Source organism: Macrobrachium nipponense, chromosome 39 (genome assembly GCF_015104395.2).
Source record: "Macrobrachium nipponense isolate FS-2020 chromosome 39, ASM1510439v2, whole genome shotgun sequence".
In the NCBI taxonomy this organism is placed as follows: Eukaryota; Metazoa; Arthropoda; class Malacostraca; order Decapoda; family Palaemonidae; genus Macrobrachium; species Macrobrachium nipponense.
Genome location: NC_061099.1, coordinates 50239769 through 50264534, shown reverse-complemented (window position 1 = coordinate 50264534; position 24766 = coordinate 50239769). Strand labels below are relative to the sequence as shown.

Here is a 24766-nt window from a genome sequence, read left to right as displayed (position 1 = left end):
CAGCCCCTTCTGTTTCTCCTTCTTCTAGAGTTCGTGCAAGAAGAGAGAGTCGCTCAGGTCATAGAAGACTGGTTCGTCTTCGCCGTCTCTTCTTTCTTCTCCTCGTCTTCTCAGAGAAAACCTAGGGAATGCCCTTCTGGAAGTAGGCGCACTTCTCCTTCCGACTACTGTAGTCGGGGTGGGCGTCGGGATAACGTTGACTGGTAGCGCTCATCGCATGGAGTTCGCTCCTCCCCTGTAAGACATCAAGAGTCTAGTAGGAGCCCTGCTCCTGGTAAAGCGTCATTCTTTTAGTAGATGTTCTCCTGGAGAAAGACACCTTGATCCTCGTTTGCTTCGTTCTCCTAGTAGGCGCTCTTCGTTCTCGAGACTCCCTACTCCTCATCGGTCTCCTCTTGCTAGAAGTCAAGAACGCCTCAAGCGCCCTGCTTCTGTTAGGCGCTCGGAGCCTTACAGACGTTCTCCCCTCGGTAAGGACCAAGATCTCGCCGAACGCCCTGTTCCGTTTAAGCGCTCGGAGCGTAGCAGCCGCTCTCCCGCTTCGTAGGCATCAAGAGCCTCTCGAGCGCCTGCTCCTGAAAGGCGCCCTATTTTTAGCAACGTTTCGCCGCTTGGTAGGCGCCAGGATTCCTCTAAGCGCCCTGTAAACAGGATAGGCGCTCGGCGCCTAGTAGCCGCTCTCCTCGCGATCGGCGCCAGGATCTTAGCAGGGGCGCTCTCCCTCTCGTAGTTTCCCTAGGGATAGACGTGGTCTTTCTAGAGAATGCGAGTTTAGACAAGAATTTTCGGATAAGCGCCCTTCGTTTTACAACTCGTCGTTCTCCTGTACGCCTTTGCTACTTTGGAACTCTTCTGCCTCATTCAATGACGTTTGTCTCCTTCATCGCACTGTACCCCAGCTAGGAAATCATCTAAGGATTCTCATAAGGATCCTCATCCCCTTTCGTTCTCCTCAAGAAGACCAGGAAGCCTCTGAGGAGAAACTAATACATCGCAACAGTTTCTTCGTACAAGAAGCTCACAGAACTTCTCCTTCAGGAGTTCGGAGAGTCTTTGAGCCCTACTGCTCCTCCTTCTCCACACTCGTTGTTCTCCACAGCGAAAGCAACGAAAGGATCTTCGTGTGTGAGAATGAAGCCGACTCTTTCTATGAAGAAAGAAAAAAAAAAAAAGCGTCAAGAGTTTCGGTTCATGGATGCGTACTAAAGAGGAAGCGGGGAAAAAACAATGGTTTGCCTTCCCTCCGTCGAAGCTTTCAGGAAGGACAGGATTTTGGTATGAGACAGGAGAACCCTTGGACTGGGCCTTCCGTCTTCAGCTGACGCAGATTTTTCGGCACTAGTAGACGCCACTAGAAGATCAGCTTTGAATTCGGCCAGAACAACGTGGGCAATGAATGAAATGGATCACATTCTAAAAGGCATTTTTAGAGTCTTGGGAAGTTTTCAACTTTCTCGATTGGTCCCTCGGAGTCCTAGCCAAGAAAACTCAAGGACCGGACACGTTTTCTCCGGAGGATTTGAATTGTGTCTTATCCTGTATGGATAAATCGGTGAGAGATGGGGCCAGCGAAATAGCTTCACTGTTTGGAGCAGGGGTCTTGAAGAAAAAGATCAGTATTTTGCTCATTTTTAACAAAATCGGTCTCACACTGCTCAGAGATCGTCTTTGCTTTTTGCCCCGCTCTCTACACAGCTGTTTCCTAAACACCTGGTTCAAGACATTTCGAAGGCTCTCTCTGCCAAAGCTACGCAGGACCTTCTAGCCACAGTCTGCAAGGAATCCGCGCCCCTACCTTCCAGACTAAGACAAAGAAAGCTAAGCCGACCTCTCAGGAACCCTTTCGAGGGGCATCTACCTCTAGATCCTCTTCGTTCAGAGGTCGAAACCAAACAGAAGAGGGAGGACTTTTACGAAGTCAATCAAACCTCCCAAGTAAAGAAGACTCAAGTCCTTCAGACAACTGTAGGCGCCAGGCTTTTACAGTTTGCAGAAGTCTGGGCCCGGAAAGACGCAGATGCCTGGACCCTGTCTATTTTGAGGAAGGGCTATCTAATCCCGTTCTTTTCGAGGCCTCCCTTGACGAATACCCCGAGGGAGTTGACGGCCAGATACAGGGCACCCCCATCATGAATCAAGCCCTCCGACTAGCGGTAGACCAGATTGCTGGAAAAGGAGGCGATCGAACTAGTGGCAGATCATCTTTCGGCAGGCTTTTACAACCGCCTGTTCCTAGTTCCAAAATCCTCAGGAGGATGGAGACCGGTGTTGGATGTAAGCGCCCTGAACTTCTTCGTCGAAAAGAAGAAGTCACGATGGAGACCACTGCCTCGGGTTAGCAGCACTCCGTCAGGGGACTGGGGATGGTGTCCTTGGACTTACAGGACGCTTACTTCCACGTACCAATCCATCCTTCCTCGAGGGAAGTTTCTAAGATTCATGATGGGGGGAAGAATCTTCCAATTCAGGGCCCTGTGTTTTGGCCTCTCCACGGCCCCCCAAGTCTTTACGGCCATCATGAGGAATGTGGGCACAATGGCTTCACCTGGAAGGGGTGAGGATTTCGCTCTATCTCGACGATTGGCTTATAAGGGCCAATTCCAGAGATCGTTGTCTGAAGGACTTGAAGAAAACCCTGGATTTGACTTATTCCTTAGGACTTCTGGTCAATCTGCAGAAGTCAAGTCTGATTCCCGCTCAAGAGTGCGTTTATCTGGGGATCCAGATGAACTCTCTGAGTTTTCGGGCTTTTCCGTACAGGAGAGGGATAGCCCGGGGACTCGAAAAAGTAACAACCTTCTTAGGGAAAGAAGTATGCACAGTGAGGGAGTGGATGAGTCTGCTGGGGACGCTCTCCTCACTGGAGCAATTTGTTTTCCCTAGGAAGGTTGCACCTGAGACCACTCCAATTCTTCTTCATCGGAATTGGAGTCGTCCTTCTCAGGATTTGAAGTTCTCCCTGTCAATTACTCTTCAAATCAAGAAGGAGTTAGCATGGTGGGCGGATCCCGACAAGTTCTCGCAGGGACTGCCTCTTCAATCCCAGAAACCCAGCTGGTGTTGTTCTCCGAGGCGTCGGAAACAGGTTGGGGGGCGACTCTGGAAACCAAGGGAGGTGTTCCAGGTAACCTGGATGGGGGACCAGTCTTCCTGGCACATCAACAGGAAAGAACTAATAGCCGTGTGGCTTGCTCTGAAGGAGTTTCGAGTCAGATGACAGGAGCAGTTGTGCAAATAAACTCGGACAACACCACGGCTCTGGCATACATCAGGAAACAGGGGGGGACGCATTCCTTCTCTCTGTACGAAACAGCAAGAGATCTTCTTCTGTGGACAGAAGAAAGGGGATAAACTTCTCACCAGAATTCGTACAGGGAGAAAGGAATGTAAGGGCAGATCTCCTCAGCAGGAAAGATCAGGTCCTTCCCACAGAGTGGACTCTGCACCAAGATGTTTGCCAGAGCCTTTGGAAGTTGTGGGGCAGGCCTCTCTTAGACCTGTTTGCAACTGCAAAGAACAAAAAGACTGGATCTGTATTGCTCTCCCATCTCGGATCCAGGAGCAATAGGGATAGACGCCCTCCTACTCGATTGGAAAGGACTCGATGTATACGCGTTTCCCCCTTCAAGATTCTGGGGTTGACTTTAAAAAAGTTCGCAGAGTCAGATTCCGCGAGGATGACTTTGATAGCTCCCTTTTGGCCAGCACAAGATTGGTTCACAGAAGGTGCTGGAATGGCTAGTGGATTTTCCAAGATCGCTTCCTCTAAGGATGCGATCTACTCAGACAGCCCCACTTCGACAGGTACCACAAAAACCTCCCCGCTCTCAGTCTGACTGGCTTCAGACTGTCCAGAAACTGGTCAGAGCGAAAGGCTTTTCGTCAGCAGCTGCTAAGGCAATCGCTAGAGCGAGAAGGTCTTCCACATTACGAGTGTACCAATCGAAGTGGGATGTCTTCAGAAGATGGTGCAAGAGGAATAACGTTTCCTCTTCCAGTACCTCTGTGAATCAAATCGCAGACTTCTTTTTATTCTTAAGACAAGAATGTGGCTTAGTCGTTTCGACGATTGAAAGGCTATCGTAGTATGTTTGGCGAATGTCTTCAGGCACAGGGCCTCAACTTATCGGAAGATAAGGACCTACAGGACCTTATTAGGTCGTTTAATACAACGAAAATGCAGTATCCTAAGACACCTAGCTGGAATTTGGATGTAGTCCTTCAATTCCTTGGGTCCTCTAGGTTTGAACCCCCTAATTCAGCCTCATTCAGAGACCTTACCAGGAAGACTCTGTTTTTGATGGCTCTAGCTTCCGCCAGAAGAGTGAGTGAGCTTCAGGCGATTGATGGTAATGTGGTTTTTAAGGAGGACTCTCTCATTTGCTCTTTCCTTCCTGGTTTTCTTGCAAAGAATGAGAACCCATCAAGTCCCATGGCCCAAGAACTTCGAGATTCGTGGGTTATCTTCTTTGGTAGGAGAAGAAACCGAGAGAACTCTTTGCCCAGTGAGAATGGTGAAATACTACCTTAGAAGAAAAGAGCAACTGAAAGCCAACCGAGAGGTACTGTGGTGTTCAGTAAAAGAGCCTACTCGTCCATTGTCGAAGAACGCATTGTCCTTCTTCTTGAGAAGCCTCATCAAAGAAGCACACGGATCCTGCAGAGAAGAACATCTTAGGCTTCTTAAGTGAAAGCACACGAAGTAAGAGCCATAGCAACTTCTCTGCTTTCAACAAGAATATGTCCGTGCGAAATCTGATGGAGACAACATTCTGGAGATGTCAGTCAGTGTTCGCGAACCACTACTTACGTGATGTGAGAATCACTTACGAAAAATGCTTCGCCTTGGGCCACGTACGTATCTGCGGATTCAGTGCTGGGCAGGGAGCTGGAACTCATCCTGTTTAGTAGTATAAATTTTTCCCCCTTGTATTTGTTGTTGTTGGTTGCCTTAAAGAGGATGCATGAAGGCATCTTCTTTAGGTGAATACTAATCTTTAGTAGTTTGGTTAGGTGGTCTGATGAGTGTGGCTCCTTGCAGTAGTAGTGGTTAGGACCTGTTAAGATAGGGACGAACTCCCTTTAAACAGGATCCGACTGGATTCTACCACACAAGGGATCACATATCCCAGTGGTAGATCCGAGAGTCTTTCAGCATCAGGTCACGTCCTAGCTGTAGCTCTCCAGGCAACGCAGACTCAGAGATAATATCAATGAAGTCTTCTGCCTGAACAGGTAAGAACCAAGGTTATTTATATCCTACACATCAGTTGTTTCTTATCTCTCCTTATTACTTTAGCTGTCTCTTACCCTCCACCAAGGGTGCCAATCAGCTAAGTATATATCTGGCAGGGAAGTTCATGTACAAAAATGATATTGTTAAACTACAATAAAGTTTTGTACATACTTACCTGGCAGATATATACGTCTAATGGCCCACCCAGCCTCCCTCAGGAGACAGGTGAAAGAGAAAAAATCTGGCTGGAGAGATAGATTGGTTCATACTCCCGCCACCCAGCGGCGGGTAAGGTAGAACCACCTGACCTACCTGTCGCGTGTGCCGCGAGATTTTGAAATTCTGTCGGAACGTCGGAGACTATAGCTAAGTATATCTGCCAGGTAAGTATGTACAAAACTTTATTGTAGTTTAACAATATCATTTTAGCCCATTGTGCCCGATGTTTAGTGTTAGGCTATTTGAGGTCAAGTACACAACAAAGTCATGAGCCGCCTAGAATAAGCGAGCTGAGCTAATCTAAAAGTTGCCACCAGTGAATTTTTGAAGCTCAACATGAGTGAATCCGTCCATTCATCACCCAAAACCTATTATTGCTACACATATGAGGGTATCCGTCCATTAAGGGTTAATCTTACTCATCTGGCTAGGGGGCTTTGACCCCCTGTACACCACCCCAAATAGCCTAACACTAAACATCGGGCACAATGGGCTAAAATTCTGTACAGCAGTACCCTATCGTTCTAGAAAGTACCCACAACTTTTAAGCAACTTTTCTTATCTCATCTTTATCTGTGTTGCGCAGATGATATAGTTAGTATCAGTGACTGCTAATTCGTAGAGCAAATTGCTTACTATTCTTGATGGACTTGGGGCTTTACAATTTTTCATCATCCCTGGAGCTATTCTAATGTCCTTGGATATCACAATTACTATTTGTCCATATGTCATAGTAATGTGTATACGTTTTTCTTATTTATTCAATAGATTTTTACAGCAGAGCTCTTTGTTCCATTATTCCTTTCTTCTCAGCTTTAATTTCTCCATTTTCATTTAATTTCCTCCTTGCAGCCTGTTGGTAAGATTTGGATAATTACCTGTTCATAAATTAGAGATGACCTTTCAATTGCGCTATCACATACAGTACAGGTACCAATTACGGCTGCAAAAGAAAACAAAGTACGTATATTGCATATGTATTGTTTTTTATTCTTGTAAGATATTTTCTCCTTTCCAGATCATTGTGCAATATCAATTGAAAAATGTCTGCTACAGAAAGTAGGAAAAGGAGTTTATTTGATAGTTCAGACTCTGAAGATGATGAACCAACACCCAGTAAGGTCTGTAAGTCAGAAAGCAATTTGCAGAAAACTCCAGAGAAGGAAGAGGAAACCAAAGATAGTAAAAAAGAAAAAATCACACTGAGTCCTGCACAGAAAGCAAGAATAGAACAAAACAGGCAGAAGGCACTTCTTATAAGACAGGATAAGATAAATCGTAGAACACCTTATATCAAGCCCAAGTGAGTGATATGAATATTGTATTAAATTTAAGTTCTAGTATGTATAGTGCAACCCCACTTTTTCTCGGGGATAGGTTCCAGAACCCTCCACAGAAAAGCAAAATCTATGGAGATGCAAAACCCCTCTAAAAATGCTTATAGATACGTAGTTCACTTCCTAATTTAATATGAAAAAAGCAAATTATTTAGTGATAATTTTAGAGATATGGACCAGAGAAAAATTTGCTAGTTCCTGCAGAAAAGTGAAAAATATGTTCCACAAAAATCTGCAACAAACTGAAGCACAAAAAATTGGGGTAATACTGTATGTAAGTTTTTATAAATAATGTATTTAATGATGCATTCTACCATGAAAGGAAGTAGGAAAATAGAAAGAATATAGTTCCCTTGAAGAAGCATAATGCAGACAAACCTGTTTGTAAGAATAAAACACTCAGTTTTCATCATTTTTCATTGTGGAGTATATCAGCAAACAGTGTTTATTTTCATGAATAAGAGTAATGCAGGTTCATAAAGTGTCTGGTACTTTACTAATAGTTTGTTATCCTTTATAGTTTTTTATCTAAATTTCTTAAGTTACAGCTGACCATAATTTTTCTGAAGTAAAAAGTTCATAATCTGATTTTGTTTCTGTAGTTAATCAGTAAGTTAACCATTGTAGATCTTACCTAGATCAGACTAAGTCCTATGCAAATGAAAATTTCTTGCTTGTTATAGTGTTTGCTGTTCACTGTTCTTTTGAATTGCTGGCTTAGTCACTTATTTTGCATTTGGATGACTTCAGTGTTAATCTGTTAGATCGATTAGACCTGCTGGAGGTACTGTAAGTTGTGATGTATCTTTCTTTGCCTATCGGCATAGGTTGTGATATACTGATAACCAGGACTTGTGAAATACCTGGATGTTATTTACTCTAATCTTTGGATCATTAGGGAAGTTATTATTATTGGAAGTAAAATGGGCAATATTGAAAACAATACAGGCAGTTCCCGGGTTACGACGGGTTCAGCTTACGACATTCCGAGGTTATGGCGCTTTTGAATTATATTCATCAGAAATTATTTCCAGGATTACGACACGTTCCAGGGTTACGACGCCTACAATGCTCATCTGGCAGAAGAAATGTGACTCCAAAAATGCAAAATAATCAATATTTGAAGGTTTTTTGGATGAAAAATTCAATAAGAATGTAGTTTGCATAGTTTTTAATGCACCCAAAGCATTAAAAGTAAGGTTTTCTTAGGATTTTTGATGATGTTCTGGCTTACAATGTTTTTCGGCTTACAACACATCTCAAGAATGAAACCCCCGTCGTAACCCGGGGACTGCCTGTAGTTGTTTTAACAGCATTCATTTTGTGTAGTCTCAATATTTATTGTATTTTGTCGTCAAGAGGTAGATGATCTAAGAGATTTTGTAAGGAAATGGAAAAATATACTGCTCATATTGTTCATTTGTTAACTCACATGTTTCAGTGCCCACATAGGTGGTCATAAACAGAGCAATTGATTGAAAATACAAAGGTGTACTGAGGAGCAAGTTTAAGGACAGTCGAATTGCACCCGCCAACGATTGACAACTCTGTGGAGCTCATGGCCAGGTACATTCCGGGCAAGAGGAATGTGGTGACTGACAAGCTAAGTCGTTGGAGTCACATTCTAGGTATGGAGTGATTTCTGCATCAGGACATAGTGGACAGCCTATTCCATCAATGGGGGAGACCCATGTTAGACCTCTTTGATATGCGCTTCAAGAGGAAACTAGAGGTCTATTGTTTGGAGGTCCCTGATTCTTTCGCTGTAGTGGAGGATGCCCTTCAGCATCCTTGGGACAATCTAGAAGTGTACGCCTTCTCCCATTCTGCCTGATCCGTCATGTCCTGAACAGAGTGATGGGTTCCAAGAATCTCAGGCTGACCCAAATAGCACCCTTGTGGCCCCAAGCAGAGTGGTTCCCAGATCTTCTATCTTTTCTGTCAGTGGTGCCGTCTCCTGTGATTGGTGTCGTCGACAGGGTTTCTTTCCATTCGGAACTTCTGTTCAGCACATAGTGGACATTCTGAACTTTCTCAGGACAGAAAAATAACTTTTTGTCTATGATCAAAGGCTACAGGGCTGCCTTGGAATTAGTTCTACGTCTGAAAGACATGAGCCTCTCTCATCCTGGGAGATCTCTTTGTTGTTCAGGAGCTTTGAGCAGTCTTGTTCACCTAGGGAACTGAAACCTCCTACATGGGACCTTACTCTAGTACTGAGTAGTCTCACTTGAGCTCCATTCAAACCCCTATGTCGTTTGTAAGACAGGGAGCTGACTTTGAAGACAGTTTTCCATCTGGCTTTGGCTTCCCTGAAAAAAGTTGGAGAGCTCCATTATCTAGATTATGAAAAAACACACCAGGGGTTGGGGGTCCATAACTTTGGAATTTGCCCCCAAATTCATGGCCAAGACTCAATATCCCTCTGTCCACAATGGCTGATTTGCTTTTTTTATTTTTTTTTTTCCATTCCTCACATGAAGAAATTTGTTAACAATGATCCTTTAGAGTTACTGCTTTGTCCTGTCAGAGCACTGCATTGTTATTTAAAAAGGACTCACCACCTAAGACCTTGGTTTCATAGACGTTTTGTTAGCACAGGCAGAGTCAAGAAAGAAATGTCCAAGAATACCATTTTATTTTGACTATGTGAGGTGATTAGGCAAATCTACTCCTCATCATCAAGTTTTGTCACCAATACTGCACATGATATCAGAGGAATCAGTTCCTCCCTGGTATTTAAGAAGAACATGTGTTCATAGGATTTTGAATGCTGGCTCCTTGCTGTAGCAAACCATGTTCACTTCCAGCTACCCAAAGGATATTGCTCACAGATCCTTGGACACTTTTTCCTTGGGTCCAGTGGTAGCTGCCCAACAAGTTGTGTAGCTCATCCAGTGCCCCTGGTGGAACAGTTTATATGTATCTTGCCTAAGATGATTGTGTAGAAGAGAGAATGGGTGAGATGACTGGTCTCTTTCTTTCCCTTTTTTCCTTTCATTCCTATGGGTGGGTTGAAGAATGAACACATCATACGCTGAAACTGGCTTGATGCAGTTGATTGTCGACAGCAATGGCTAGTTGCAACACTTGTTTGTTGCTTGAACAGATATAGTCTCTTTGTCTTTCATGCATGTAATGAATATGAACACGTTACATTGTACTTACTCCCAGTTTTAGATACCTGTATATATCTAACATCTCGAAGGCTTGGTTACAGTTCTTTAGAACACTCATTTTTAAGAAGAGTGGTCAGGTGTGCCGAACCTCCAGTTAGTTCAGGATTCTTATACCTCCCTCTAAGTTTGAGTCTATCCTAATGTTAAGACTGAATGTTTTATTTCACAACAAATGACAAATTTGTAATTAATTTGTAGTTTTCATAGCTAACACACCTGAGGTCTTACGACTGTCTGCCCACCTTTAGCCGTTCCTCTTGTAATCCTGGATTGGAAGAGACTAAATGCGTCACAAGGTTTAAGAGTGGTCGCTGACCAGCTTCCAGATTCCACAGATTCGTTGCTTATATAATTTTTTATTGTTTTTAACTGGTTTTCAGCTGGTGCCAGAAGATTTATCCAGGTTTGTTAGCTATGAAAAATAAAAATGAATAAAAAAAATAGTCATTGTTGACTTTTAGTGCCAGATACTCTCAATGCAGACCTGGTATCCTCAGAGATTCGGACCTCTTTGTTTTTGTTGATCACATGGGAGGGTGGGAGGGTGCATTATTTGCTGGTGTGTCCTGAGTCCCCTGAAATTCTTTCTTAGACAAGGATATAAGGCAGCTGCTTGTCGTCCTTTTTCCATAAAAGCAGCCAGTACTGTATCATCAAAATAAGGATATCACAGTTTCAAAAGAACAAACAAATGTGAAATGGCCTTGGTGGTAATTCAGGTTCTTTGCAGTAACCCTTCAGCCTCTGGCTGCAACACCTTACATTCCTTTTACTGTACCTACATTTATATTCTTTTTCTTCAATTCTACTTTCCCCCCTCTGCTAACAGTTATTTCATAGTGCAATTACGAGGTTTTCCTCCTGTTACACCTTTCAAACCTTTTTATTGCCAATATCCCCTTCAGCGCTGAATGATGTCATAGGTCCCAGGACATGGCCATTGGCTTAACTTTTATATTCCATTCCATTTCACACTGAACTTATTCTTTCTGTAGATTTTTGGAAAGCTGTGCAAATTTTTTTTTTCTCAAAAGGTTAATTACTATCAATTTAATATAAATTTATCTTTTTATACATTCAACTTACCTGTCAGATATATACTTAGCTATTTGACTCCGTCGTCTGACAGAAATTCGAATTTCGCGCACACGCTACCTGTAGGTCAGGTGATCTACTTACCTGCCGCTGGGTGGCAGGACTAGGAACCATTCCCATGTTCTATCATATTTTTTCTGTCGGCCATACTGGCAACATCGTTGTGGGTATCTCGGCTGGATTTGTATTTTGCATCGCAATTGATCTTCGTTTGGACTTCTCGGTGACGTATTTGCATTGATTGTACTGGCATACGCGATTGTGGACCGTTTTTGGAATTTGATTTGGATTGTTCAACATGATGTCTGATTCTGGAAGTGTGGTGAGAATGTGTGTGAATGTGGGTTGTAAAGTTTGGATGCCGAAGGCATCGCTTGATCCTCATACTATTTGCAAGAAATGCAGGATGTATGAATGTTCTTTTGGTAATACTTGTAATGAATGCAAGGATTTGAGTGCGGAAGAATGGAAATCTCTAACTTCATACTTGAAGAAGTTGGAAAGAGACAGGGTGAGGAGGTCTTCTTCCAAACCTTTGTCTAGTTCTGTATCTAGCTGGGTTATCAGTATTATTATACCCTCTTCTCCTTTTACTGCCCCATCTAATGTACCTGCTCCTTTATTAGAACCCACAGATTTGGCATCTGAGATTGCGAATCTTAAAGCCGCCCTTCGGAAAATGGAAACCAAAAAGGCGGCTATTGAAGGTAAGCAGTGTGATTATAGTGCTGTGGATAGTGATATAAGTGTCCCCAGTGCAGTGGAGGGGGCGTTTGATTGTCTCCACAACGCTCCCAGGCCTAGACCTCTTTCAAGCTCCCAAGCCCAGAGGAGAAGGAATGTCGAAAGCCGTAAGGAGGTTGTGGAGGATCCCCAAAACCCCAAAGTCAGACGTCCCTTCGGCATTTTCTGTATTGCCACAGAATGCCAGAGAACGCTACAGAAAAAGCGTTCTGCGTGAGTGTTTCTCCTCCTCGGAGAATTCTTCACTTAAAAGAGGTTGGAGATCGGCGGATCTTTCTCGCCCCCTGAAAAGACGTTTGGATGAACCCAGGATTACTTCAAGTCCTGAGCGTTTTCAAGAGGAGGACCATTCAGTAATTAAACAACCGAGGGTAGACAATAATGAAGAGACTAATAGAATCCTTCGCACTATGCAGGATTCCATCACTTCTCTGGTGGGAGTTCTGTCAAAAGACCCTCCCAGAAGGAAAGACGATTTCCTGCCTATTAAGAAGTCTAGGCTATCGAGGGTTCAGACTCGCCTTAGAAATTTGTCATCCTCCGATTTGGAATCGGATTCATCAGCCTTGCATAGGCCGAGCAGGATCCGTTCTCCTGTCAAACGCAAGACGCCAACGAAACGAGTAGAGCCTTCCAGGCGCGAGACGCCAGACAAGAGCGTCAAGTTTTCTAGACGCGAAGTGTCAGCCAATTCTCCTAGAGCGGCTTCTCTTGATAGAGAATCGTTCAGGAAAGAGCGATCTTCTAACCTTGAACTTGAAGAGATTTCTGAGGAAGAAGTTTCAACTAACGAGGGACTTTCCAACTATAAAGTTTTAGCCTCGTTACTTCTTGAGGAGTTTGGGGATTCTCTTAGTCCTGCAGCTCCTCCTTCGCCGAGATCTCTGTTTTCGAGCACAAAAACCCTGAAATCCTCGGCTTTCTTAAAGATGAAGCCTGCGATCTCAATGAAGAAAGCCCTCCAGTCTTTGGATTCGTGGCTTTTATCTAAAAAGGAAACTTTGAGAACTGTTTATTGCTCTCCTCCCTCCAAGCTGACGGGGAAAAGAGGCATTTGGTATAAGACGGAAGAGGCGATGGGATTGATGCTCCCCTCGTCTGCAGATTCAGATTTCTCGAGTCTTGTAGAGTCTGTGAGAAGAGTCTCTCAATTCAGCAAAGGCGTCCTGGAGTATGTCGGAATTAGATCAGCACCTTAAGGGAATTTTTCACGTCTTAGAGGTGTTCAACTTCTTGGATTGGTCTCTTGGGGTGCTGGCTAAGAAGACGAGTGAGCCAGATTTTCTTGATCCAGAAACTTTGCACAGTGTCCTATCTTGCATGGATAAGGCTGTGCAAGATGGTTCTGGTGAGTTGGCGGCACTTTTTGGATCTGGAATGTTAAAGAAAAGATCTCTTTACAGTTCCTTTCTGACGAAAGGAGTTTCTCCTTCTCAGAGGTCTGCTCTACTATTTGCACCTCTGTCAGAACATCTGTTTCCTTCATCGTTAGTGAAGGATGTTTCGAGATCCCTGTCAGAAAAGGCTACGCAGGACCTTCTTGTGTAATCTACAAAGAAAATTAGACCTGCAGTTCCGACTCAGAAGAAGGTGGCTCGTACTCCAGTGGTGCCCTTTCGTGGAGCCCCCTCAACTCGATCAACTTCGAAGAGAAAACCCTTTGACAAGCGAGGGAGGTCTTCCTTCCGCTCTTTTAAAAAAGAGCAAATAGCAGCCATGTCCTCCAAGCACAGTAGGGGCCAGACTTCAATACTTTCTGGAGGCCTGGTCCGTAAGAGAAGCAGATCCCTGGACTCTGTCTGTCCTACAGAAGGGGTACATCATTCCCTTCGTAGACAGACCTCCTTTGGCAACATCTCCGAAGGATTTGTCGATGAGTTACAAGGGGACCCTGGAACTGAACGAGACTCTCCTTCAGACGGTGGTGTCGATGAGGGACAAGAATGCAATAGAGCTAGTGCAGGATCCATTCTCCCCGGGGTTTTACAACCGCCTTTTCTTGGTTCCAAAGGCTTCGGGGGGATGGAGACCCGTCCTAGATGTAAGAGTCCTGAACCGGTACATGGAGAAAAAGAAGTTCTCCATGGAGACTTCAGCTTCAGTTCTGTCTTCCCTACGTCAGGGAGATTGGATGGTATCCCTGACCTTCAGGATGCTACTTTCATGTTCCGATTCACCCATCGTCAAGAAAATATCTAAGATTTGTTGTACAAGGACAAATCTTCCAGTTCAGGGCCTTGTGCTTCGGCCTATCGACCGCCCCTCAGGTATTCACGTATCTGATGCGGAACGTGGCCCAAATGGCTTCATTTAAAAGGGATAAACACATCTCAATGTATCTCGACGATTGGCTAATCCGGGCCAAGTCGGAGAAACTGTGTTTGGAGGACCTACAGTCTACTTTAAACCTAGCAAAGACGTTAGGATTACTCGTGAACCTCGAGAAATCTCAGATGATCCCCAGTCAGAACTTAGTCTATTTGGGGATTCGGATGGATTCTCGGGGTTTTCGGGGCCTTTTCTTTTCGCCCAGGCCCAAGAAAGGATTGCTCGGGGATTACAGAAAATCTCGAGCTTCCTAGAGAAAGAACGGAGTTCGGTGAGGGAGTGGTTAAGTCTTCTGGGAACCCTTTCCTCACTAGAACAGTTTCATTTCGCTAGGAAGACTCCACTTACGCCCTCTTCAATTCTTCCTAAGAAGAATTTGGAGTTGGAAGAACGGGCAACTTTCAGACACTTTCAGTATTCCTCTGGAAGTAAAGAATCATCTGAAGTGGTGGATTTTTCCCTTAGAAAAGAACGAGGGCTTGTCTCTAGATGTTCGGAACCCAAACCTAATCTTGTTTCTCAGACGCTTCAGAGAAGGGATGGGGAGCGACTCTAGGGACAAAAAGAAGTATCAGGCCAATGGAGGAAGGATCAGCAAGACTGGCATATAAACTCCAAAAGAACTTTATTGCCGTTCTTCTAGCTCTAAAAGCCTTCGAGACAGAGGTGTTAGGTCAAGTGGTACAGGTCAACTCGGACAACACCACAGCATTGGCCTATATCAAGAAACAAGGGGGAACTCACTCTCTTTCTCTATTCCATATAGCAAAAGAGCTGTTGTATTGGGCAAAAGAAAAGAAGGTGACTCTTCTCACAAGATTCGTGAAAGGAGAGAAGAACATCAGAGCAGACTGGCTAAGCAGGTTAAACCAAGTTCTCCCCACAGAATGGACCCTTCACATTCAGGTGTGTCAAGCTCTGTGGTCCCTGTGGGGCAGTCCACATATAGACCTATTCGCCACCTACTATCCAGAAGGATAGAGAACTTTTGCTCCTTAGTGGAAGACCCGAGAGCGATAGCGGTGGACGCCATGCTGCTGGACTGGTCAGGCCTAGATGCCTACGCCTTTCCCCCCTTCAAAATGTTAGGAGTGGTGTTAAGAAAATTTGCGGCATCAAGAGGGATGAGACTAACACTCATCGCTCCCTTTTGGCCGTCTCAAGATTGGTTCACAGAGGTACAGGAATGGACAGTGGACTTCCCAAGATCTCTTCCACACAGGAGAGATCTTCTCAAACAACCCCATTTCGAGAGGTACCATCAAAACCTCCCGCCCCGTCTCACTCTGACTGCCTTTCGACTATCGAAAGACTTGTCAGAGCGAGAGGCTTTTCAAGCAAAGCTTCAAAAGCAATTGCTAGGGCCCGGAGATCTTCAACTATTGCGGGTCTACCAATCAAAATGGGATGTTTCTAGAAGATTGGTGTAAGAAGAATAAACTGTCCTCTCCGATACCTCTGTGACCAACATAGCTGATTTCTTGATTTTCCTTAGGGAAGAATCAAAATTATCAGTTTCTACCATTAAAGGTTATTGAAGTATGCTTTCTGCCGTATTTCGAAACAGAGGTTTGAGAATTGCAGAAGATAAAGATCTCCACGATCTTATTAGATCTTTTGAAACCTCTAAAACCTTTTCTCCTCGCACTCCTAACTGGAACCTAGATGTAGTTTTGAGATTTCTATCATCTAGTAGATTTGAACCTCCTCTCAACGCGTCGTTTAGAGATCTAACGAGAAAATGTATTTTCTTGTTGTCGTTAGCGACTGCGAAGAGAATTAGTGAAATACACGCTCTAGATTCTCGAGTAGGATTTAAGAGTGATGCGGCAATTTGTTCTTTCCAGACTCTGTTTCTGGCCAAGAACGAGAACCCTTCAAAACCCTGGCCAAAGAGTTTTGAAGTTAAAGGACTTTCAAATCTAGTAGGAGAGGAATTAGAAAGATCTTTATGTCCGGTTAGAGCTCTGAAGTTCTATTTAAAGAAGAAGAATGAACTCAACGGATGTAAACAAAGCCTGTGGTGCGCAGTTCGGGATCCTAGTAGACCCATGTCAAAAAATGCATTAGCATTTTTTGTGAGGAGCATTATTACGGATGCTCATAATAACTGCACTGAAGACTCTTTCAGGACTCTCCGAGTGAAGGCTCATGAGGTTAGAGCGGTAGCCACTTCATTAGCATTTCAGAAGAACATTGTCTTTTAAAAGACATTGTGGATGCGACTTACTGGAGGTGTAATTCAGTGTTCGCATCGCACTATCTCAAGGACGTTAAAGTAACATATGAAAAGTGTTTCTCTCTGGGTCCTTTTGTATCAGCCGATACAGTGCTGGGGCTGGGAACACATAACGATCCTTAGAAAAATTTGTTGGTTTTTTCTGCTGATTAGTATGCTTGGTGGCGCACGGGCGTCCTAGTTTGGATCAGTGGGGGAATCAAGAGACATCTTACTGGCTAGATTGTACAAACAATTTTTTTTTTAAATTTTATTTTCATTTTTGTACTTTACTGTACGAATGTTTGTGATTCGAGTTTGTGGTTGTTTGCAAGAGGTTAGGGGATAACTTCTTGCAATCTTAGAACTAACATGGATAGGTTGAGGTGATCGGGATCGATGTTGTGCTCCTTGTATAGGTCTTGTCAAGTAAGTGGATAAGCACCCATTGACGTAGTCCTTCCAGGATCTACCAAGTAAGCGGGTAAGACCCCTTTGGCAGAACCACAAGAACTCTTAGCCATAGATCAATATCTCGCTGAGGCTCTTGAGACTGACTAGACTCCTGGATTGTATTCATGAAGTCTTCAGTCTAAACAGGTAGGAACCAAGGTTTTATTTATTTATTACCTACAACGATAGTTGTGATTCCTGTTTGATTCTGTATTTAGCTGTCTCTGTCCCACCTCCAATGGTGTGAATCAGCTAAGTATATATCTGACAGGTAAGTTGAATGTATAAAAATGATATTGTTATGATACAATAAAGTTTTATACATACTTACCTGGCAGATATATACAAAATTATACCCACCCTACCTCCCCTCAGGAGACAGGCAGTATAGAAAAAATATGATAGAACATGGGAATGGTTCCTAGTCCTGCCACCCAGCGGCAGGTAAGTAGATCACCTGACCTACAGGTAGCGTGTGCGCGAAATTCGAATTTCTGTTGGACGACGGAGTCAAATAGCTAAGTATATATCTGCCAGGTAAGTATGTATAAAACTTTATTGTATCATAACAATATCATTTTAGTAGACAAAATATATAAATTGGAATATTTCAACAAAAAATAAAATTTTACTATAATTTTAAACCAAGATTGAGAATGGCACATTTGTCTTGTGGTAAATTTACAGAATTGCAAAATGATTTAATTCTATTTGTGTGACTGCTTCCCCAGTACCTATGATTGGCTGTTTTAAGAACAATTGCTTTAGCTCACTGACACCGTAAATGGGGAATAGGTTTTGGTAAAGGATGGGGAATTAGTAGTTGGGCATGCTCTCCTGGGTGTGCTCGGTTTTTGTACATAATCCACTCTGAAACCTCCCATGAAGTCCTAAATGTACGAAAACCGAAATGATAGTTCCCATAAGGAATAATGTAAATGCAATTAACACATTCCAGACCCCCAAAAATATTAACAAGAAATACATTTTATAGGGAATAAACAGTTTTACATACAGAAAACAATGAGAAATAAATATACATGTAAGTGAATAAAGAAATGAATTATGAACATTTAACGTCACTCTTACCTTTATGGAATACGCTTGTTGGCATATAGAAGACAGAGAGAAGGGGAGAAGGAGGAGGCGAGGTTATTGTTTAGAAGGGGAATCCCCCTCCAGAAGGATTTCAGGTATCAAGGACCTATCTGGGGTTACTTCTATTCATTTTTGACTGGTACTATCTAGGGTTACTGCCCATCTATGGGTTTTACTAGCACTAGGACCAGCTTGAAAGTCACTGGACCCCTGTCGCGCAACAACACTGTCCAGACACATTTGTATCTGGCATCTTTAAAATTGCCTAAAGTGGAACACAGCATTGTCATTAAAGATGTTGGTTTGCCCATTCACTTTCTGATTTTTTTAAAACAGCCTATGCTGGCCTTAAATTCACTAACAGCAGAACTTGTAAGCATTTCACTAACAGCAGAACTTGTAAGCATTTTCTTACCATGATCAACTTGCAACACTTTCTACCAGTTCTTTCTTAAATTCTATAGTGTTTCTTGCCATTTTTTAAGAAGGGCAGCAGTTGGAACTTTCTTTGGTCCCATGATGGCTTATTTAGCAGTGGCACACAAATAAAAAAAAAAAAAAAAAAGCTCAAAAACAAGAAACACAAAAGTAGATTGGGTCATGAGAGAACACGGGATGAATTGTTTGGGCGCTCGGTACAGAGTCTAGTCATGTATGGGCCCCGTGAAGAAAGTGTTTCTAAGTTTATGAAATCTGAGGAAACGTATGAAACCTGAGACAAAATTTCATCTGAAAAAGTCTACGAAAACCAGGGTGTACGAAAACCAAGGTTCCACTGTATAGTAGAAAATCAGCACTGCTGTTTTATGCATAGAATATAAAAATTAATGTAGATTTGTATTTTCATGAAATGGAGATTGGTGAAACTTATATAAACCCAGTTTAAGGAGGAATTGGATGGTATACAAATATAAATCATGACATGTTGCAAGACTATAAGATGTTTCCATTTCAGGGAGAACAAGGATGAAGGGAAAAAGGTCATTCGAATCAATGATACAAAGCTGATTGATACTGGTGGTGGGTTTTTCATTGAAGAAGAGGAAATTCCAGATGATGATATGATTGCTGCAGTAAGTATCATTCATGGTAAATAGAAAAAGGAGTTTTAAAATTTTTTTTTTGTTTTATAGAGTCTAGTGTAGGTAGTAATTGTTTTCATAATTTTTGCTTTTACCCTCCCAATAAGATTAACATTAAATTTGAATCCTTTGTTTTTAAATATGTATTAGGGCTTGTGCCTTGTATGATAAGGCGCCCTATGAGGTAATGTTAGAACTAGCGATAATCTATACGCTAAGTCGGTTGGTATTGCAACTTTCCATCTTCAATGGAGTGTCTGGGGTTTTGTAGATCACTTACGAAGTCGGTATTATCTTTACGACGATGTGTTAAACTCATGGTTCGGTGAGGTTCTTGTAGAAAACACTAAGTATAAAAATAGATATAATTTCTTCTGAAGTTTTACATGCTGAAGATCAGATATGATTGTACAAGTCTTCTATGACGATAGCTTGATCGCTTCTGCCAATGATGATGGCTAATCCTATTCCTCTACATGATAAAGCTTAGGTAAAGAGGTACAGGTCTTCTAATGACGATCACTAACTCTGTTCTGCCTGTCTACCATCTCTGTTACAAGTTATGAAGGAACAGACAGTAGTTCGAACATATGAACATACTATCAGATGACATAGTTACATACGAACACACAATCAAATGAGACACGCTACAGATCACGTAGGCGGTAGTTGTCTCAAGCAGGGAGCTTGGACTGTTTCAAAACAAATGAATGACTACAGGTGACGACATGTCAACTTAGCCTACATACTTATTGTATACGTCATCTTTAGCGTCTCTAGTCTGATCACATTCCTGCAAGCAATCTGGTTGACCTCTTTAGTTTTAGACTTTTATATATATGGACTAACATTCCAATATTTTTTTAGTTATGTAAACACTTTACATTAGCTCGGTCAGCTACCAAAAACCAACCACTGAATATTACTCAAACTTGACTTGCATTGACTTATAGGAGTGTGATACAGACACTATGTGAATATATATATATATAAGTAAATAAAAATTCATGGTGTACATGAATTGATTCAAGTAATAAAATATAAAACAATGATATTGGTAAATAATAGTGATCACATGATATATATAATGATACAGTTTTTTCACTTCATCTCATTAAGATACATATGCTACAGAAAATACTAATGTACTCTGATAATTGCATAGAATGAAGATTAACATGATAAAAATCATATTTTAAATGATAAAAAATTTCATATATGAATTGATAAAATTATTAATGTTTTTATGCTGATTGATTCGTTGATTTTTATGCTAAATGTTTTTATATATCTGATTCATTAATCAATATACTAATCATATATAACTGCAGATATTGGTAAGAAAAAAGGTAACAGATTGATTATAGGCTACTGATTTGTTTATACATATGTATATGGATTCATATAATTATGATTAATACTATGTGCCACTTTAAATAGATTCCTATTGCGTACACGCAAGATATATTTAGATTCAGTTATTTATGATCATTTATATAAGAGATTCCTATTGCGTACACGCAAAGATATTTTACGACTCTGTTATTTATGACAATTATATATAAGAGATTCCTATTGCGTACACGCAAAGATATTTGATTCTGTTATTTATGATCATTTATATATAGGATACATGATACTTTATGATATATATATAGGATACATGATACCTTTATTTATTATATATATAGGAAACATGAAGAGGGTATCTACTACACTTTTAACTAGCTTCGAACAACTTTTCGTCCATTACACAGTTCCAGACAACCACCTTTAGCCAAATGAAACGGCCTTTTTCAATGGTTAAAACAAGGGGAAAATTTGCCTGGGCGGGTCCAACGTTCTATTTTGCGCTCATACTTATTCTCTGAATCCTAAGCTACAACCGATTACGTTCGCGATGAATCAATTCATCCCAGCACGAGTCCTTCGCCAGCAAAGTAGAGTTGAATATCCTTCGGGTCGTAATTGTCGGAAGTATGTCCCTTTTGTAGTCGAATTCCGACAGCCGCTGGAGCGTTCCGCATGAAAAACGAGATTAACGACGAGATACGGTGTCGGTCGAAGAAGTCCATGAAATTCCTTTCACATTGTAGGCGGTTTGTTACTTGACTATAGTCGTCCGCTGCGACGAACGATTTTTTTTTTTTTTGAAGTTGCGATGTGAAACTCTCGTACTGCAGGATACTGTAACCAGGTTTCCATTAATCAGCCTGCAAGTGGAATTATACTTGTCACAAGGGCAAAGTAAATTCAGACGACATCCAAATACATGGGGAGGGAAGAGAGCCATGTAGACCAGACTTAAACCCACATGAAATCGCTGATATTTTGGAATTCAAAAGAGTCCGCTGTACAAACTTTTTTATCCATGGCATTAACAATGAGTGGAACCTATCCAGGTCTTATGATGGACTGTAAAAAAAATATCCCATAATTATAACAAAATAAACAAGATATCAATAACAAATCCTAAACCCAAAGAAAAAAAATTCGATTATTACGTGAAGTAAAAATTACTAACAAAAGAAGTGGAAAAAAAAACGGGGAGCTATTTGCTAACGATTTGCCCAGGGGCCAAAACAGAAGAGTCAAAGAGAAAGAATTAAACTCATGGATTCTGTATTTCTCTATGCTAACTGAAATTAACGTTGTTGATAAAATTCAGATCCTATGTGCCCCTAACAAAAGCGTTTCATTATTCAATTTTCTCGTGGGCGCAGCCTCTGAGGGGTTAAAACTTTTAAAACATTATTAAATAGGTAGGAGGATGCAAAAACGGAAAAAAAAAAAACCCAACTATGTAACTAATTTCTATTATAAACAAACTTTTTGGGTTTTCATTTTTTGAAAAAAAATGTGGACAGTTTTCCCATGAATTGTGGATTTACCATGGATTTGTAATAAGCTAATGTTTGCCAAGGTTTTTTTAAATACTCCATATCCATATCCGTGATTACTTCGAAAAATGGTCTATGGAGGGTTCAGAAAAAAATTAATTCATTTTGGATGTATTTAGGACAAATTCTATTTTTCCCCTTATTTGTTTATTAAATTTTAAAAAAAAATGATTTGCAAGTTCCATTAAACTAATTTGCATTACACCTACCAACGGATAAGAATATGTTATGTTGGGCCTGTCATGTGAAACCCTATGAACCCACGATGTTGGAAGTTTCATGAAACTAAAGCAATCCTTTCCTTTTCCCAGGTTCAACTCTGCTTTGCAAAGAGCAAAGATGAAGCCTGTGCAAGCAGATAATTTTGAGTTCAAAGGGAAAACAAATTGCTGATACGGCAGAAATGATTTGACGTGTCGGGTTCCAACTTTGGCCAGGAGATTGCTTCTCAGCCAGCTAACGGGGAGTTACGGTTACTTGCTTTAAAAAAGTAAGAGATACGACATTTAGGATTAAATTTTTTGTTTTTTTTTTTAATACTTCGAAGAACCCCCCCCCCCCAAAACATTTTTTTGAGAAAAAAAAAAAAAAAAAAGAAAAAAAAAAAAAAAAAATGTCCTGAAAAAAAAAAAAAAACCAGTACACCAAAAAATTGGAACACCAAACATATTAGGTTTTTCATGTTGGAAAACCTGCAAGATTTATGTTTAAATTAAAGATGCCGTTAATTGGAAACTAAATGAAAAAGGTTTCCATACAAATTATTTATATTTAACCCTGTATAAAGAACTTCATATAGGGATATTTTCCAATAGAAACTAAAACTTTTCAACTTCTAGGACTTCCTGGACTTTAAAATCTCTTTTATTTTATTTAATTTTATTTTTTTTATTTTTATTATTTTTATTTTAGATTTATTTATTTTAATTTTTTTTTTTTTTTTTTTTTTTTTTTTTTTCATTGGAACTCCGAAATTATAAAATCACCGGGGGACAGACACTATGGTTCAGTAGTGGTTTGATATGTGTTTGAACTTTAGCTTATTTCAAATTTGTTCATTTACTAAAAAAGGCGTTAACGTTAGAGTTTCAAAAATCCTTACGCATATACTTATTTGGATATTTAAATGGTTAAAGCGGTTAGGGTTGGCGTTATTTGATATTATCGTGGAATTGCCTTTTTTTATTATTAATTTTGGTAAAAACCCTTCCGGACTTCTTACGGAGTGTATTATTATTGGACTTCCGACCTTTGTAATCCAAATAATTTTAATTTTATTTTTTTATATTTATTTTTTATAATTATTTTTTAGATTTTTTTTTTTTGATTATATATTTGTAACAAATTAATGGTTGGCCTTGAATATTGTGGAAAAGTGTTTCTATCCGGGCGTACCGTATTAAAGGATACTTGCTGGCAATTCAATTCTTAATAGATACAAAGAAATTAAAATGATAAAACTGGTATTTTAAAAAAAAAAAACCGCGAGAAACCACCGCGATAACTCCAGTTCGGATCCACCAACATCCACGGAAGTTGTAAACCTCGAAGAACATTGACAACTTCCTATTTAATTTAAATCCGTTTTTCTAACCAAAAAAACCGAGTTGGACCTATGGGGTGATAAAATATTTATTATTTGGTTTTGCTTAATGGAAAAGGGAAATTCCACACAACGTCCGTTTAAGGGAGATTATTATTGATTTACACCACCCGAGTCCACAGTTATTATGTGGTTGAAATTTCCCATATTTTACTGATTTTAAGCACTCATAAAATATTCGTTCAACGCACTTCAAAATTGCGGGTGTGGTTGTTTTTTAGTGCTATTCAATTCTATATAAACGTGTCAAGGAAACTATTAAACCCCCACTAAGAAAGTGTTTATTCACCCCTTCTGTCGGGACTCGTTAATTCTGTTAATAATCATTCTACGGTATGGTATTCTTTTCAAGGAATGTTGATTTGGCAACCGGATAGGGGCCCCTTTAAACTGACCAGGTGGTTTCCTTAGTGTGGTCCCTTGGTTTTCATTGACACGTGGTTGACAATTAGTTATGTGGCTTTTTATATGCTTGGTAAAGCAATTGTAAAGGCCAGTAACCCCAAAAAATTAAAAAAAGTTTTGTTTGGGAAATTTTTTGGTCTTTCTGTTGGGGTGGGACATTAGTACGGGAACAAACCCTGGGATGAACGGGAATTGCAACTCCAGGTTTATGACGATTTGGTATGAAAAAAAAGATTATTTTACTACTAACCTTTGGTCGGTTAGTCCAAGCTGCTGTTGTTCTTCGGGTTTTTCCGTAGCCACCAAGACCTAATATAAATATTTACATTTGATTTACATTATTTCTGATAGCCAACCAACTTACTTTAAATTGTACTTTTGCTTGGTTTAGGGTTTTCTGCTCCAAAAGTGGTTTATTGTTTTTGCTTAGGCAAGCCACCTGGACCCTGGTTTTCCGTTTCGAAGTGGGTTTTATTGTTTGGTTTTTGGGTTTAATTGGTTTTGCTTAATTGCTGTTTGGACACAACTTTGCTTTGTTCAGTTTTGTAAACAAGGTTTCTGCGCCTCCGACGCCCAGATATTGCAATTGCTCCGGGGGGGGGAGGGGGGATTTCCCCTTTTTTTTTCCCTTTGGGTTAAGGGAATTTTTCTTGTTTTAGGATAACTGGTTTTGAACAATAAAGGCAACGGATGTTTTTCCTATTATCTTTTTAGGTCCCATTAAATGGTTCTTTAGGCCTGTATGGTTGCGGGATTTTGCGTGGGATAAATGCGTCAGCTATGATTATTTGCTTTGTTTCCCCAGGGTAGATATCTTATCTTGATTTGGCTCCAATAAAACCTGAAATGGAATCATTTGGTCACGCCGA

The 24766-nt window shown here is 41.0% G+C and overlaps 1 protein-coding gene across 1 annotated transcript in view; it reads left to right on the top strand.

Moving 5' to 3' along the window:
• Window positions 1-24766, top strand: part of LOC135210458 (DNA repair protein complementing XP-A cells homolog) — a 158474-nt gene that overhangs the window by 3434 nt on the left and 130274 nt on the right. The window contains exons 2-3 of the mRNA XM_064243353.1: window positions 6474-6758; window positions 18863-18980. Coding sequence (XP_064099423.1) covers window positions 6499-6758; window positions 18863-18980 — 378 coding nt within the window. The 5' untranslated portion in view covers window positions 6474-6498. The remainder of the gene's footprint in view (window positions 1-6473; window positions 6759-18862; window positions 18981-24766) is intronic.